Consider the following 14,638-nt stretch of genomic DNA (forward strand, 5'->3'; position numbering starts at 1 on the left):
GACATGGTCTATAAACATTGCTGCATTCACAATCATAACAAATAAGCAGCATGGTGTATGGACTATAGGATAGTGTAAGTAAAGGAAAGGAGACACACATGAGAGAAGTATGTTAGACTTGCAGATCAAGTTCTTTATTCGCTTTGCCAGGACCAAAAGGTTTGCAACATTTTGCAAATGGATCACTACACTTTGGCAACCATGCTTGATTCTAGGTTTAAGTCCTAAGTGATGTATAGGTAATGTCTTCCTTTCCAACAGGCACATATTTTAAAAGATGCAAAGAGCTCCTTGCGAGCAAGTTGTCAGCTCTAATGGCGAAGAGTCAACTCGGCTTTCCAGAGTTAACATCTGGTCAGGCTTACAAGAAATGCCCACATATATTAATGCCTCTACTGTGATGCAAACTGATACAGTAAGCATCAATAGAATGGTGGAGGATTTTAATGATGGCATGTCACACAGTCCTTTTGAATACTGGGTGAAAAAAAAGGCAAGTTGGAGCCCCTTGCACAAACTAGCTTTGGTTTTCTTAAGCTGCCCACACACCAGTGTGTAGTCGGAAAGAGTATTTAGCACAGCCGGGAACTTTGTGAACGATCGGTGTAGGAGGTTACTTTAAAAAAAATTTGGAAAAACTGATGTTCATCAAAATGTTCTACAATAGATAGACCTTTGCCACCAATTACAGAGACTGTAACGGTGGATTCTAGTGGGAATGAGCTAATATTGTGTGATGATGACATCACAGCGATCAGGGTGTTGATGAGGATTATGAAAACTTCAACTTTGAAGATGATTAAAACTGTTAGCCATAGTAACTTGGTTTAACCAAACCACCAAAATGTTTTATTTTGTGGGGGCCCTAACAAACCAAGCACTTCAGCCACAAAAGTGGTAGTCCCTGTTATTGCAGTGCTTTATTTGTTAAACTGTGCATGCCCTTTTGAATATACAACATAAGGGTATGTGGAAGGATCCAAGGACCGTTCCATTATGTGCGCAACTTTTCATTATGGGCTTAGCCCACCTTGCTGTATTGATGTAGAGACTACTAGCCTGTTATTCCAGCTCCAGTTTACCTGTACTGGCCTGAGGCTTGTGATTTGCTGGCAGGAGAGGTTTACTAGGCTGTTACTCTTGCTTGAATCGCCTGTCTTAGCTTGAGGCATGTGATTTGCTGGTTGGATCCAGTTTGCATTTGTAAACTAACATCTGAAAGCTTGGTTTTCAATAATGTGTTCCACGTTTTAGATTTACTTTTCCTTATAGTAATAAATGATTTACCTTCCTCTAAATACTCCACCTCCAATCACCTGTACTGGCTTTGGCTCTGTGATCTGCTGTTTGGAGCAAGTTTGATCTAATTTTTTTACTAGATGTTACTCTGTCAGTGATCTGGATTTTGTTTCTGGGCATAGGAACTGTGACCACTGGGCTGTGTTAATCAGGTTGATATGAATGATGTCTGAATATGTAGTGGGTTTCCGGGCTGGGATCAGCAAAGCGAGTTCCCGGGCTGGGACCAGTTAAGCAGGCTGCGAGGCTGGGACCGGCTAAGCTGGATGCTGGGCTGGGACCGGAAATAGTTAAACAGTTAAACTAGAAACAAAGGCAATAAAGGAAGTTACATGCACAGGTTGATCCAGGAGACATGACATGCACCAAGAACCACAGGGCATGCCAGGATGCCATATAAATATAGTGAGCTGATCCAGAGGAGCGGGGCATGACAGTCAGCAATCACCTGTACTGGCCTGAGGCCAGTGATTTGCTGTTTAGATAACTTTGTTGATAATCTATTATTTTCTACTAGGCTTTTAGGCTATTAGTTCTGATGAAAAAAAATCTATAAGGTTTTATAGTTTATTAAACTGCCATCCTGTCTGCCCCTGCAGTGCTGCTGTGTGTCACAGATGTGCTGTATTCTTTTAACCTGCCATGTGCCGCTGCTCTGTCACTTAAGGTGGGTACACACTATAGTGATATATCTGCAGATCGAGTGATCTGCAGATGATGGTCGTTCATACACACTGAACAACCATCATCTGCATGCTGCAGCGGATCGAGACGGACTGGGGGCGGATAGGGGGCGTGGCCTAATCGTGGAAGGCTTGGCCACGCCCCCTTCAGAAAAACCCTATTTGCGTCACAGCGCTGCACACTGGGGAGGGAGGCGCTGTGTGCCCCTGAGCCCGGCGCACAGCCAATGGGGGGGCGCTATCAGCGTGATCGCTTCCCCCTTTGGCATAGGAGACTGCTCGGGCTGCTGCTTTAGCAGCCTCGGACAGTCTCTCAGTGCAGCCCAGCACACAGCAGCATGTGCTGAGCTGTTGTGGATGGAGAGCTGTGCCGAACCCAGGTAAGTAGTACCTGGGCTAAGATTGGCTGATCATCCTTACACACTTGCCAATGGACAGAAATGTCTGCAGACAGCACGTGATATGTCTGTGAATGACGTTGTTCACAGATATATCGCCTGTACACACTGGACAACGGGGGCACGATATGTTGGCCGATCAATTGATCGGCCAGTGTGTACCCAGCATTAGTTTAGCCAGTCAGCTCCCTGCAGACTTTGGCCAGTATGGGTAAAAACAATATTGTGAGGTGGTCAAATTGAACTGGAAATGACTGGAAATTAATGTTATTGAGGTTAGTAATACTATAGGAACATTATCAGGCCTAAATTTCACCGTTTTAGCTATTTATAACCTAACCCAGAAGCCTGGCGTCTGCGGTTATCTCTAGCAGGGTTGGAACTAGAGGTGTATGGCCGGTGGCGCTGCATAGAGCGCAGGGTTCTGTGGGTGACGCTGTCGCTGACCCACGGCCCTTGCTTCTCACTAGCAGGTTACATGGAACAGCTCCCTGCAGCCAGTGATGCGCTGGCAGTGCCACCCATAGCACCCTTTGCCCGGCCCCACTCCCTATGTGTCATCATAACGTAATTCACAAAGGGGCCGGCGCATTAAAGCCCTGTAGTGACGCTGATCTGTACTATGTATCATTATGAGTTGGAATGATTCCCTGTCTGATGTCTGTTTTTACTTCCCACACAGGTGTGTATAGGTACTACTACATCTGACCGATCCAACTGCTTGGTGATTGGGCCAATTGGCCACAGTGAGCTGAGTTTGACAATTGTGTTCTTGTTCCATTGTTTTTTGGGGGATCAGTATCAACTCTTTCTATACATCAATCTTGTTAATGTGCCTAGAGAGTGAACAAGGGAAATATGATGCTCTGCGAGATATGTTTATATCTTGTACCTCTGTGACCTGATAACTACTGCACTCTGATCATGCACCAGACCTGTAGCTAATTCATTCTAAACTGACCTCTTCCTTTCTTTCTTATTTAACAGTTGTTTCGAGAAGTCAGAATAATGAAGATCTTAAATCACCCGAATATTGGTAAGAGTTCTGTCATATGATGTGATTTATATTATGTTAGCGTTACAGATAGGCTGTTTCAGTGGGGCGCTGCACCCTGCCCTATTTCTGAAGAGCAGAGAGCACCCTGCCCTCCAGTGCGGCGCCCCACTGAGACAGCCTGCAGGTTCTGTCTTCACCCATTGGTCACAGTGTCCCGAGGCTGGTCAAAACGGTGGTGCATCGGTCACTGCCAGTGAATGGAAAGATACAATGGGATCAGTGGATGATTATATGGCACAGGTGCACAAGGAGTGATGAGGCTATTGGTAAGGGATACAATGATATCAGTGGATGATTATATGGCACAGGTGCACATGGAGTGACAAGGCTATTGGTAAGGAATACAATGGGATCAGTGTTAAATTATATGGCACAGATGCACATGGAGTGATGAGGCTATTGGTAAGGGATACAATGGGATCAGTGTTAAATTATATGGCACAGGTGCACATGGAGTGACAAGGTTATAGGTAAGTGATACAATGGGATCAGTGGATGATTATATGGCACAGGTGCACATGGAGTGACAAGGCTATTGGTAAGGGATACAATGGGATCTGTGGATGATTATATGGCACAGGTGCACATGGAGTGATGAGGCTATTCGTAAGGGATACAATGGGATCAGTGGATGATTATATGGCACAGGTGCACATGGAGTGACAAGGCTATTGGTAATGGATACAATGGGATCTGTGGATAATTATATGGCACAGGTGCACATGGACTGATGAGGCTATTGGTAAGGGATACAATGGGATCAGTGGATGATTATATGGCACAGGTGCACATGGAGTGACGAGTGACGAGGCTATTGGTAAGGGATACAATGGGATCTGTGGATAATTATATGGCACAGATGCACATGGAGTGATGAGGCTATTGGTAAGGGACACAATGGGATCAGTGGATGATTATATGGCACAGGTGCACATGGAGTGACAAGGCTATTGGTAAGGAATACAATGGGATCAGTGTTAAATTATATGGCACAGATGCACATGGAGTGACGAGGTTATTGGTAAGGGATACAATGGGATCAGTGGATGATTATATGGCACAGGTGCACATGGAGTGACAAGGCTATTGGTAATGGATACAATGGGATCTGTGGATAATTATATGGCACAGGTGCACATGGAGTGATGAGGCTATTGGTAAGGAATACAATGGGATCAGTGTTAAATTATATGGCACAGATGCACATGGAGTGATGAGGCTATTGGTAAGGGATACAATGGGATCAGTGTTAAATTATATGGCACAGGTGCACATGGAGTGACAAGGTTATAGGTAAGTGATACAATGGGATCAGTGGATGATTATATGGCACAGGTGCACATGGAGTGACAAGGCTATTGGTAAGGGATACAATGGGATCTGTGGATGATTATATGGCACAGGTGCACATGGAGTGATGAGGCTATTCGTAAGGGATACAATGGGATCAGTGGATGATTATATGGCACAGGTGCACATGGAGTGACAAGGCTATTGGTAATGGATACAATGGGATCTGTGGATAATTATATGGCACAGGTGCACATGGAGTGATGAGGCTATTGGTAAGGGATACAATGGGATCAGTGGATGATTATATGGCACAGGTGCACATGGAGTGACGAGTGACGAGGCTATTGGTAAGGGATACAATGGGATCTGTGGATAATTATATGGCACAGATGCACATGGAGTGATGAGGCTATTGGTAAGGGACACAATGGGATCAGTGGATGATTATATGGCACAGGTGCACATGGAGTGACAAGGCTATTGGTAAGGAATACAATGGGATCAGTGTTAAATTATATGGCACAGATGCACATGAAGTGACGAGGTTATTGGTAAGGGATACAATGGGATCAGTGGATGATTATATGGCACAGGTGCACATGGAGTGACAAGGCTATTGGTAATGGATACAATGGGATCTGTGGATAATTATATGGCACAGGTGCACATGGAGTGATGAGGCTATTGGTAAGGGATACAATGGGATCAGTGGATGATTATATGGCACAGGTGCACATGGAGTGACGAGGCTATTGGTAAGGGATACAATGGGATCTGTGGATAATTATATGGCACAGATGCACATGGAGTGATGAGGCTATTGGTAAGGGATACAATGGGATCAGTGGATGATTATTTGGCACAGGTGCACATGGAGTGACAAGGCTATTGGTAAGGAATACAATGGGATCAGTGTTAAATTATATGGCACAGATGCACATGGAGTGACGAGGCTATTGGTAAGGGATACAATGGGATTAGTGGATGACTATATAGCAGAGGTGCACATGGAGTGACGAGGCTATTGGTAAGGGATACAATGGGAAAAGTGGATGACTATATAGCACAGGTGCACATGGAGTGACGAGGCTATTGGTAAGAGATACAATGGGATCAGTGGATGACTATATAGCACAGGTGCACATGGAGTGACGAGGCTATTGGTAAGTGATACAATGGGATTAGTGGATGACTATATAGCAGAGGTGCACATGGAGTGATTAGCTTATTGATAAGGGATACAATGGGATCAGTGGATGATTATATGGCACAGATGCACATGGAGTGATTAGGTTATTGGTAAGGGATACAATGGGATCAGTGGATGATTATATGGCACAGGTGCACATGGAGTGACGAGGCTATTAGTAAGGGATACAATGGGATCAGTGCATGATTATATGGCACAGGTGCACATGGAGTGACGAGGCTATTGGTAAGGGATACAATGGGATCAGTGGATTATTATATGGCACAGGTGCACATGGAGTGACAAGGCTATTGGTAAGGGATACAATGGGATCAGTGGATAATTATATGGCACAGGTGCACATGGAGTGACGAGGCTATTGGTGAGGGATACAATGGGATCGGTGTTAAATTATATGGCACAGGTGCACATGGAGTGACGAGGCTATTGGTAAGGGATACAATGGGATCAGTACATAATTATATGGCACAGGTGCACATGGAGTGACAAGGCTATTGGTGAGGGATACAATGGGATCAGTGTTAAATTATATGGCACAGATGCACATGGAGTGACGAGGCTATTGGTAAGGGATACAATGGGATCTGTGGATAATTATATGGCACAGGTGCACATGGAGTGATGAGGCTATTGGTAAGGGATACAATGGGATCAGTGGATGATTATATGGCACAGGTGCACATGGAGTGACGAGTGACGAGGCTATTGGTAAGGGATACAATGGGATCTGTGGATAATTATATGGCACAGATGCACATGGAGTGATGAGGCTATTGGTAAGGGACACAATGGGATCAGTGGATGATTATATGGCACAGGTGCACATGGAGTGACAAGGCTATTGGTAAGGAATACAATGGGATCAGTGTTAAATTATATGGCACAGATGCACATGAAGTGACGAGGTTATTGGTAAGGGATACAATGGGATCAGTGGATGATTATATGGCACAGGTGCACATGGAGTGACAAGGCTATTGGTAATGGATACAATGGGATCTGTGGATAATTATATGGCACAGGTGCACATGGAGTGATGAGGCTATTGGTAAGGGATACAATGGGATCAGTGGATGATTATATGGCACAGGTGCACATGGAGTGACGAGGCTATTGGTAAGGGATACAATGGGATCTGTGGATAATTATATGGCACAGATGCACATGGAGTGATGAGGCTATTGGTAAGGGATACAATGGGATCAGTGGATGATTATTTGGCACAGGTGCACATGGAGTGACAAGGCTATTGGTAAGGAATACAATGGGATCAGTGTTAAATTATATGGCACAGATGCACATGGAGTGACGAGGCTATTGGTAAGGGATACAATGGGATTAGTGGATGACTATATAGCAGAGGTGCACATGGAGTGACGAGGCTATTGGTAAGGGATACAATGGGAAAAGTGGATGACTATATAGCACAGGTGCACATGGAGTGACGAGGCTATTGGTAAGAGATACAATGGGATCAGTGGATGACTATATAGCACAGGTGCACATGGAGTGACGAGGCTATTGGTAAGTGATACAATGGGATTAGTGGATGACTATATAGCAGAGGTGCACATGGAGTGATTAGCTTATTGATAAGGGATACAATGGGATCAGTGGATGATTATATGGCACAGATGCACATGGAGTGATTAGGTTATTGGTAAGGGATACAATGGGATCAGTGGATGATTATATGGCACAGGTGCACATGGAGTGACGAGGCTATTAGTAAGGGATACAATGGGATCAGTGCATGATTATATGGCACAGGTGCACATGGAGTGACGAGGCTATTGGTAAGGGATACAATGGGATCAGTGGATTATTATATGGCACAGGTGCACATGGAGTGACGAGGCTATTGGTAAGGGATACAATGGGATCAGTGGATAATTATATGGCACAGGTGCACATGGAGTGACGAGGCTATTGGTGAGGGATACAATGGGATCGGTGTTAAATTATATGGCACAGGTGCACATGGAGTGACGAGGCTATTGGTAAGGGATACAATGGGATCAGTACATAATTATATGGCACAGGTGCACATGGAGTGACAAGGCTATTGGTGAGGGATACAATGGGATCAGTGTTAAATTATATGGCACAGATGCACATGGAGTGACGAGGCTATTGGTAAGGGATACAATGGGATCAGTGGAAGATTATATGGCACAGATGCACATCGAGTGATGAGGCTATTGGTAAGGGATACAATGGGATCAGTGGATGATTATATGGCACAGGTGCACATGGAGTGACGAGGTTATTGGTAAGGGATACAATGGGATCAGTGGAAGATTATATGGCACAGATGCACATGGAGTGACGAGGCTATTGGTAAGTGATACAATGGGATCAGTGGAAGATTATATGGCACAGGTGCACATGGAGTGACAAGGCTATTGGTAAGTAATACAATGGGATCAGTGGATTATTATATGGCACAGGTGCACTAGAAGTGACGAGGTTATTGGTAAGGGATACAATGGAATCAGTGGATGATTATATGGCACAGGTGCACATGGAGTGATGATGTTATTGGTAAGGGATACAATGGGATCAGTGGATGATTATATGGCACAGGTGCACAAGAAGTGACGAGGTTATTGGTAAGGGATACAACGGGATCAGTGGATGATTATATGGCACAGATGCACATGGAGTGACGAGGCTATTGGTAAGGGATACAATGGGATCAGTGGATGATTATATGGCACAGGTGCACATGGATTGATGAGGCTATTGGTAAGGGATACAATGATATCAGTGGATGATTATATGGCACAGGTGCACATGGAGTGATGATGCTATTGGTAAGGGATACAATGGGATCAGTGGATGATTTTATGGCACAGATGCACATGGAGTGACAAGGCTATTGGTAAGGGATACAATGGGATCAGTGGATGATTATATGGCACAGATGCACAAGGAGTGACGAGGTTATTGGTAAGGGATACAATGGGATCAGTGGACGATTATATGGCACAGATGCACATGGAGTGACGAGGCTATTGGTATGGGATACAATGGGATCAGTTGATGATTATATGGCACAGGTGCACATGGAGTGACGAGGCTATTGGTAAGAGATACAATGGGATAAGTGGATGACTTTATGGCACAGGTGCACATGGGTGATGAGGCTATTGGTAAGGGATACCATGGGATCAGTGGAAGAATAGAAGACTATATGGCACAGATGCACATGGAGTGACAAGGTTATTGGTAACGGATACAATGGGATCAGTGGAAGACTATATGGCACAGATGCACATGGAGTGACGAGGCTATTGGTAAGGGATACAATGGGATCAGTGGATGACTATATGGCACAGGTGCACAAGGAGTGACAAGGCTATTGGTAAGGGATACAATGGGATAGGTGGATGACTATATGGCACAGGTGCACATGGAGTGACAAGGCTATTGGTGAGGGACACAATGGGATCAGTGTTAAATTATATGGCACAGATGCACATGGAGTGACGAGGCTATTGGTAAGGGATACAATGGGATCAGTGGAAGATTATATGGCACAGGTACACATGGAGTGATGATGCTATTGGTAAGGGATACAATGGGATCAGTGGATTATTATATGGCACAGGTGCACATGAAGTGACGAGGTTATTGGTAAGGTATACAATGGAATCAGTGGATGATTATATGGCACAGGTGCACATGGAGTGATGAGGCTATTGGTAAGGGATACAATGGGATTAGTGGATGATTATATGGCACAGGTGCACATAGAATGATTAGGTTATTGGTAAGGGATACAATGGGATCAGTGGATGATTATATGGCACAGGTGCACAAGGAGTGACGAGGCTATTGGTAAGGGATACAATGGGATCAGTGGATGATTATATGGCACAGGTGCACACGGAGTGATTAGGTTATTGGTAAGGGATACAATGGGATCAGTGGATGATTATATGGCACTGGTGCACATGGAGTGATGAGGTTATTGGTAAGGGATACTATGGGATCAGTGGATGATTACATGGCACAGGTGCACAAGGAGTGATTAAGTTATTGGTAAGGGATACAATGGGATCAGTGGATGATTATATGGCACAGGTGCACATGGAGTGATGAGGCTATTGGTAAGGGATAGAATCGGATCAGTGGATGATTATATGGCACAGGTGCACATGGAGTGATAAGGTTATTGGAAAGGGATCCAGTGGGATCAGTGGATGATTATATGGCACAGGTGCACATGGAATGATGAGGCTATTGGTAAGGGATACAATGGGATCAGTGGATGATTATATGGCACAGGTGCACATGTAGTGACGAGGTTATTGGTAAGGGATAAAAGGTGATCAGTGGATGATTATATGGCACAGGTGTACATGGAGTGACGAGGTTATTGGTAAGGGATACATTGGGATCAGTGGATGATTATATGGCACAGGTGCACAAGGAGTGACGAGGCTATTGGTAAGGGATACAATGGGATCAGTGGATGATTATATGGCACAGGTGCATATGGAGTGACGAGTCTATTGGTAAGGGATACAATGGGATTAGTGGATGACTATATGGCACAGGTGCACATGGAGTGACGAGGTTATTGGTAAGGGATACAATGGGATCAGTGGATGATTATATGGCACAGGTATACATGGAGTAACGAGGCTATTGGTAAGAGATACAATGGGATCAGTGGAAGATTATATTGCACAGGTGCACATGGAGTGATGAGGCTATTGGTAAGGGATACAATGGGATCAGTGGATGATAATATGGCACAGGTGCACATGGAGTGATGAGGCTTTTAGTAAGGGATAGAATGAGATCAGTGGATGATTATATGGCACAGGTGCACATGGAGTGACGAGGCTATTGGTAAGGGATACAATGGGATTAGTGGATGACTATATAGCACAGGTGCAGATGGAGTGACGAGGTTATTGGTATGAGATACAATGGGATCAGTGGATGATTATATGGCACAGGTGCACATGGAGTGATGAGGCTATTGGTAAGGGATACAATGGGATCAGTGGATGATTATATGGCACAGGTGCACATGGAGTGACGAGGCTATTGGTAAGGGATACAATGGGATTAGTGGATGACTATATGGCACAGGTGCACATGGAGTGACGAGGTTATTGGTAAGGGATACAATGGGATCAGTGGATGATTATATGGCACAGGTATACATGGAGTAACGAGGCTATTGGTAAGAGATTCAATGGGATCAGTGGAAGATTATATTGCACAGGTGCACATGGAATGATGAGGCTATTGGTAAGGGATACAATGGGATCAGTGGATGATAATATGGCACAGGTGCACATGGAGTGACAAGGCTTTTAGTAAGGGATACAATGAGATCAGTGGATGATTATATGGCACAGGTGCACATGGAGTGACGAGGCTATTGGTAAGGGATACAATGGGATTAGTGGATGACTATATAGCACAGGTGCAGATGGAGTGACGAGGTTATTGGTAAGAGATACAATGGGATCAGTGGATGATTATATGGCACAGGTGCACATGGAGTGATGAGGCTATTGGTAAGGGATGCAATGGGATCAGTGGATGATTATATGGCACAGGTGCACATGGAGTGATGAGGCTATTGGTAAGGGATAAAATGTGATCTGTGGATAATTATATGGCACAGGTGCACATGGAGTGACGATGTTTTTGGTAAGGGATATAATGGGATCTGTGGATGATTATATGGCACAGGTGCACATGTAGTGACGAGGCTATTGGTAAGGGACACAATGGGATCAGTGGATGTTTATATGGCACAGGTGCACATGGAGTGACGAGGCTATTGATAAGGGATACAATGGGATTAGTGGATGACTATATAGCACAGGTGCACATGGAGTGACGAGGTTATTGGTAAGGGATACAATGGATCAGTGGATGATTATATGGCACAGGTACACATGGAGTGACAAGGCTATTGGTAAGGGATACAATGGGATCAGTGGATGATTATATGGCACAGATGCACAAGGAGTGACGAGGCTATTGGTAAGGGATACAATGGGATCAGTGGATAATTATATGGCACAGGTGCACAAGGAGTGAGGAGGCTATTGGTAAGGGATACAATGGGATCAGTGGATGATTATATGGCACAGGTGCACATGGAGTGATTAGGTTATTGGTATGGGATACAATGGGATCAGTGGATGATTATATGGCACAGGTGCACATGGAGTGACAAGGCTATTGGTAATGGATACAATGGGATCTGTGGATAATTATATGGCACAGGTGCACATGGAGTGATGAGGCTATTGGTAAGGGATACAATGGGATCAGTGGATGATTATATGGCACAGGTGCACATGGAGTGACGAGGCTATTGGTAAGGGATACAATGGGATCTGTGGATAATTATATGGCACAGATGCACATGGAGTGATGAGGCTATTGGTAAGGGATACAATGGGATCAGTGGATGATTATTTGGCACAGGTGCACATGGAGTGACAAGGCTATTGGTAAGGAATACAATGGGATCAGTGTTAAATTATATGGCACAGATGCACATGGAGTGACGAGGCTATTGGTAAGGGATACAATGGGATTAGTGGATGACTATATAGCAGAGGTGCACATGGAGTGACGAGGCTATTGGTAAGGGATACAATGGGAAAAGTGGATGACTATATAGCACAGGTGCACATGGAGTGACGAGGCTATTGGTAAGAGATACAATGGGATCAGTGGATGACTATATAGCACAGGTGCACATGGAGTGACGAGGCTATTGGTAAGTGATACAATGGGATTAGTGGATGACTATATAGCAGAGGTGCACATGGAGTGATTAGCTTATTGATAAGGGATACAATGGGATCAGTGGATGATTATATGGCACAGATGCACATGGAGTGATTAGGTTATTGGTAAGGGATACAATGGGATCAGTGGATGATTATATGGCACAGGTGCACATGGAGTGACGAGGCTATTAGTAAGGGATACAATGGGATCAGTGCATGATTATATGGCACAGGTGCACATGGAGTGACGAGGCTATTGGTAAGGGATACAATGGGATCAGTGGATTATTATATGGCACAGGTGCACATGGAGTGACGAGTCTATTGGTAAGGGATACAATGGGATCAGTGGATAATTATATGGCACAGGTGCACATGGAGTGACGAGGCTATTGGTGAGGGATACAATGGGATCGGTGTTAAATTATATGGCACAGGTGCACATGGAGTGACGAGGCTATTGGTAAGGGATACAATGGGATCAGTACATAATTATATGGCACAGGTGCACATGGAGTGACAAGGCTATTGGTGAGGGATACAATGGGATCAGTGTTAAATTATATGGCACAGATGCACATGGAGTGACGAGGCTATTGGTAAGGGATACAATGGGATCAGTGGAAGATTATATGGCACAGATGCACATCGAGTGATGAGGCTATTGGTAAGGGATACAATGGGATCAGTGGATGATTATATGGCACAGGTGCACATGGAGTGACGAGGTTATTGGTAAGGGATACAATGGGATCAGTGGAAGATTATATGGCACAGATGCACATGGAGTGACGAGGCTATTGGTAAGTGATACAATGGGATCAGTGGAAGATTATATGGCACAGGTGCACATGGAGTGACAAGGCTATTGGTAAGTAATACAATGGGATCAGTGGATTATTATATGGCACAGGTGCACTAGAAGTGACGAGGTTATTGGTAAGGGATACAATGGAATCAGTGGATGATTATATGGCACAGGTGCACATGGAGTGATGATGTTATTGGTAAGGGATACAATGGGATCAGTGGATGATTATATGGCACAGGTGCACAAGAAGTGACGAGGTTATTGGTAAGGGATACAACGGGATCAGTGGATGATTATATGGCACAGATGCACATGGAGTGACGAGGCTATTGGTAAGGGATACAATGATATCAGTGGATGATTATATGGCACAGGTGCACATGGAGTGATGATGCTATTGGTAAGGGATACAATGGGATCAGTGGATGATTTTATGGCACAGATGCACATGGAGTGACAAGGCTATTGGTAAGGGATACAATGGGATCAGTGGATGATTATATGGCACAGATGCACAAGGAGTGACGAGGTTATTGGTAAGGGATACAATGGGATCAGTGGACGATTATATGGCACAGATGCACATGGAGTGACGAGGCTATTGGTATGGGATACAATGGGATCAGTTGATGATTATATGGCACAGGTGCACATGGAGTGACGAGGCTATTGGTAAGAGATACAATGGGATAAGTGGATGACTTTATGGCACAGGTGCACATGGGTGATGAGGCTATTGGTAAGGGATACCATGGGATCAGTGGAAGACTAGAAGACTATATGGCACAGATGCACATGGAGTGACAAGGTTATTGGTAACGGATACAATGGGATCAGTGGAAGACTATATGGCACAGATGCACATGGAGTGACGAGGCTATTGGTAAGGGATACAATGGGATCAGTGGATGACTATATGGCACAGGTGCACAAGGAGTGACAAGGCTATTGGTAAGGGATACAATGGGATAGGTGGATGACTATATGGCACAGGTGCACATGGAGTGACAAGGCTATTGGTGAGGGACACAATGGGATCAGTGTTAAATTATATGGCACAGATGCACATGGAGTGACGAGGCTATTGGTAAGGGATACAATGGGATCA

At 44.5% G+C, this 14,638-nt stretch overlaps 1 protein-coding gene across 1 annotated transcript in view; it reads left to right on the top strand.

Moving 5' to 3' along the window:
• MARK1 (microtubule affinity regulating kinase 1) overlaps window positions 1–14,638 on the top strand; it is a 1,129,886-nt gene that overhangs the window by 354,200 nt on the left and 761,048 nt on the right. The window contains exon 5 of the mRNA XM_088454765.1: window positions 3,368–3,416. Coding sequence (XP_088310891.1) covers window positions 3,368–3,416 — 49 coding nt within the window. The remainder of the gene's footprint in view (window positions 1–3,367; window positions 3,417–14,638) is intronic.

The sequence above is a fragment of the Taudactylus pleione genome, unplaced genomic scaffold (genome assembly GCF_031769625.1).
Source record: "Taudactylus pleione unplaced genomic scaffold, aTauple2 ptg000631l, whole genome shotgun sequence".
Classification (NCBI taxonomy): domain Eukaryota; kingdom Metazoa; phylum Chordata; class Amphibia; order Anura; family Myobatrachidae; genus Taudactylus; species Taudactylus pleione.